A 4515-nucleotide genomic window follows, 5' to 3' on the forward strand; every position below is an offset into this window, starting at 1 on the left:
CCAGCAAAACTGGAGCTAAAGCCAGCAAAACAAGAGCTAACAGCGGCAAAACTGGAGCTAAAAGCAGCAAAACTGGAGGTAAAGCCAATAAAACAGGAGCTAAAGTCAGCAAAACATGAGCTAAAGTCAGCAAAACTGGAGCTAAAAATGAGCAAAACAAAAACTGAAATGAAATAATAGTAACAAAATTGTAGCTAGTAGCTATAAAAACTCTAAACAGAACAGAAACAGAGCTATTGTTACAAGTTAAAATTAGCACAGTGGTAGCTAAAACAAAATAAAAATAAATTACTTGTAAGCTAAAAGCAGAAATGTGGTTAACATTGGCAAAACAGCAGAAAGTAGCTTAAATGTAGCTAAAATGGCACAGAAAGGAGTTAAAAGGTAGCTAAAAATAGCATAATGGTAGCTAAAAGTGTAAAAGACTATAAGCGCAAATAAACAGAACCTAAGCTAAAAGCAGAAAATAGTAGCTAAAAGTAGCAAAATCATAGTTAAAAACTAAAAGTAATGAAAAGGTACCTAAAAGCTAAAATTGGCAAAGGATTGCTAAAAGTAGCAAAAAGGCAGCTTAAAGTTAAAAGTGACAAAAAATAGCTAAAAGTTTTCATTCGACCTTTGACAGGTTAATCCCATTGAACCTCGAGGACTCATTTACAAGAGAGACCTGAAAACTTAAAAGTGGCAAAAGGATAACTTTAAAGAGCAGAACAGTTGCTAAAAGCTAAACAAAGTAGGGCTAAAAGTAGAAAATTTATAGCTAAAGGCTAAAAGTTACAAAACGTTAGCTAAAAGCTAAAACTTCTAAATTGCTAGCTAGAAGCTAAAATTAGCATAAATAACATATTAGCTAAAGTATGTTTTAAAGAGAAAAATGTTTCTGTAGATTTTTGAACTAGGTTCCTAACTGAAGATTTTTTTTTTTTTAATAAAGGTAAAGATTCTTTAAAAAAAAAAAAAAAAACTTCATAAACCAGAACTCATAGCACCCCTCTCCTGAATTATCTGAACGTTTTGATGCACAAACAGCTAAAACAGCACAAAGTAAACAGTAGGATTTCAAAACAACCTACAGAAAAAGCTAAAGGAAAACCAAAGTGCTGACTCAGCATTCAGTCAACGACAAATCCAGACACGTGTGTGTGATTGAACTGGTTGCTGCAGGTTCAGGCCCGGTGCTACCAGCTGCTGCTGTCGGTGTTCCAGCACGCCAACCGAGCCCTCTCCACGCCTTACATCCACGCCTTGGCGCCGCTCATGGTGGAGAAGCTGAAGGCCGTGGAGCGCAGTCGGCCGGGGACCGCCGCCGAGCTGCAGGCCGTGCAGGAGGGCATCAGGGTCCTGGAGAATCTGGTCAGCATGGGCGAAGAGAAGAACCGTGAGTATACCTTTGCTAATGGACAGCTAAAGTACGGTAATGGTTTCACTGAAGTGTTCGGCTCCATTAAAGCACTCGGCCTCTGGACGTCGGCTGCCTCCAGCATTAAAGCATTACCAGCTCTTTTTAGAAGCCATGCGCTGGTTTACCGTCTGTTTCAGTATCGATTTGGACATTATGCTCTTCATGCTGTCAGCTCTGTATGCTCCCTCTTTCTTACATAAATTACCAGTTAAATATATAAAAGTATGTTAAGAAGTTTTGTTTAGGTTTTTTTTAACTCGATGCTTATTGTAACACCGTTTGGTTTTCATCCGTCCGTCCGTGGACAATTTGTTGTCCGAGCTCTAAATTGATAACGCCTTAACATAGGGATGTTAAACTGCGCACCTGGACACCTCATGGGTCAAAGCATGATCCCTATTGATTTCAAGGTCATGGTGGTAAACCTCAAGGTCACAGGTGACCCCTTTGTGAAAACCTTGTTTAAGCTCTAACTCCACCGTCATGCACTGTAGGAATGTCAAACTGCATAAATGGACTGCTTATTGGTCAACAGATTATCTAGTTAATTTCAAGGTCACTGGGTCAAAGGTCAAGGTCACCCCTTTTTTGCTCCAACTTGACATCCCAGTAACCTAGAAAAGTCCTTTGTCCATCCTCAACAAAAAAAAACCTTCCACACTGCCGACATTTTGACTTCTTCCTCTCCGCCGTGATCAGATCAGGTAGGCGCGCATGACGTCATCACGTGGTGCCGGCGCTGCAGGCATCCTTGTCACTGGGTGTCATACAAAAACAGCGCCTTTTATATCGGTGAGTTATTTTGATGGAATGGCCAATCTCCGATATTGAACTTTAACGCTAATATGTACCGTTACCATGCCGATAATATCGTTCATCCCTAATTAAGACCACTGTCACCAAAGAAGCCTTGAGTGGTTCCGGTGAAGTCAGATGGTAAAATGGTTTGGATCAGCTGGTATTCATCAACAGGTGAGTTCGTCACACCAGCTGCAGTTTCATTATTTGACCTGTTTGTCCATTCAAACCACGGACGCCATTATCAGTGACAATGACCTTTAACCCCCCTCAATCATGGATACACCTAACAGAGAGACTCATACTGAGGACTGTTGTGTGCTTTAAATTCTTATTACTCTGACAGTTTACTGACAGACGTATTATGTGCCATTTATGGTCCTCTGGTCAACCATTCAATGACACTAATCAGGTTATTTTATGAAACTAACTCAACTATAATTAACTTGGCTGACACCACACCAGCCTGTTCTCATCTTCCTCCAGAACACGCCAGGTTACTTTTAAAACTGTAAAATTAGGTGACAAATTCTAAAAATGTGGACTTTTGGCCTCACCTGGGTTTAAATTGAGCTTTCTCTGCAGGAATGCAGATCGCCCGCAGCCTTTCCATGCCAGAGTTTTAGACAAACGAGTGATGTTAGCTTTTGTTAGCGCTGAGATAATGTTGATAACTCTCAGCTACTACCACACCCAGTGCTCCACAAACAAACACTGCTCTTGTAGTTTTAACACGTGTTCCGATCAACAGGTGTGCAGCTGCTGGCTCTGCTGGTCCCGACGCTCATCTCCTACCTTTTGGATGAAAACGCCATCTCCTCCGCCCCCCAAGTGTCTAAAAGCCTGCACGAGTTCGCCCTTCAGAACTTGATGCGGATCGGACCTCTCTACCCAGCTGCCTTCAAGATTGTAATCGGCGCCGCGCCTGAGCTTAAAACCCGTCTGGAGTCTGCGATACGGGCCAACCAGGCTAGCAGCAAAGCTAAAGCTGCAGCGAGGCAAGCTCAGCCCGCCGTGCCGGCTGCACCGACGATCAAACTCAAGAAAAGCTTCTTCTGAGCACGAAACGTGCACTGACTCTTAGATTGTTGTCCTGTTTTCTGTCAACAACACGCCATGTCTGTTATTAGTTTGTTGTTTCTATTTATTCTTCAGCACATTTTAGTTTTAGCAGACTCTCATAATGTAAATATCATAATAAAGCCTTTGAACATGGATTTAAAATTGGATTTGATGAATGTATTAAATACAGACCCGAATTTTATTTCTTTTTTTTTTTTCCCTCGACGGATCCGATCGAAACGTTGTTGTCGATTATTTTCTTTGTTGAATTTGCACCGTCATCACCTTGTCTCAATAAATTGCAGCTCCAGTTTGAAAATTTTCATTCAACCTTTATTTATACAAGTTAATCCCATTGAGCCTCGTGGACTCGTTTTTAAGAGAGACCCGTTTTAGACAAACCACAGATAAGACGCAACAATAAACAACAATAGAATGCAAATAAAGTTTTTTTTTTAAAGTAGTGATATCAAACAATATCAAATGAAGCTACATTATAAAACATTGTAAAATACTAAAAACAGGAACATGTCGGCATTGATTTTTGCATTGAACTTATCAATTGTTTAAAATCCCTTCGAGAGGTCAAAGTGGACAGCTTCAGATCTTTTTGCAAGATGTTCCAGATTACAGCAGCAGAGTAAGAGAAGGAACACCATGCTGGTACCGACTTCCTGTTTGAAAACAACACCCCTTAGGTTTTATTAGCATTTATCACCAGTTTGAGACGGAACAAATCTGACTGGATGATGTTGAATGCAGACTAGAAGCTGGAAAGCCTTAGCAACAGTTTTAGCTCGACAATAAACTATCATCGACATAGAGGTGCAAGGATGCGTCAGGAATGTTCTGACCTACATATATAAATTGTAAAGAGAGGGGGTCCTAAGACAGCCTTGTGGTCCACCATTTTTGACAAATGACTAGAAGTACCACCATTGTGTTGAACATATTGCCTTCGGACAGAGATAATTAAGAGAACCATCCGATAGCGTGTTTAGCTCAACAATAAACTATCATCGACATAGAGGTGCAAGGATGCGTCAGGAATGTTCTGACCTACATATATAAATTGTAAAGAGAGTGGGTCCTAAGACTGAGCCTTGTGGTCCACCGTTTTTGACAAATAACTAGAAGAAGTACCATTGTGCTGAACATGTTGCCTTCGGACTGAGAGACAGTGAATCATCCGATAGCGTGTTCTGAGAAACCAACAATTAGGATTGTTGTGTAAAATGTAAATCATAATAGAA

At 40.7% G+C, this 4515-nt stretch overlaps 1 protein-coding gene across 1 annotated transcript in view; it reads left to right on the forward strand.

Moving 5' to 3' along the window:
• heatr5b (HEAT repeat containing 5B) overlaps positions 1–3259 on the forward strand; it is a 36460-nt gene extending 33201 nt beyond the window's left edge. Inside the window, exons 34-35 of the mRNA XM_037678188.1 lie at positions 1165–1378; positions 2952–3259. Coding sequence (XP_037534116.1) covers positions 1165–1378; positions 2952–3259 — 522 coding nt within the window. The remainder of the gene's footprint in view (positions 1–1164; positions 1379–2951) is intronic.
• Positions 3260–4515: the final 1256 nt, after the last annotated feature.

The sequence above is a fragment of the Nematolebias whitei genome, chromosome 1 (assembly GCF_014905685.2).
Source record: "Nematolebias whitei isolate Nwh7 chromosome 1, NemWhi1, whole genome shotgun sequence".
In the NCBI taxonomy this organism is placed as follows: domain Eukaryota; kingdom Metazoa; phylum Chordata; class Actinopteri; order Cyprinodontiformes; family Rivulidae; genus Nematolebias; species Nematolebias whitei.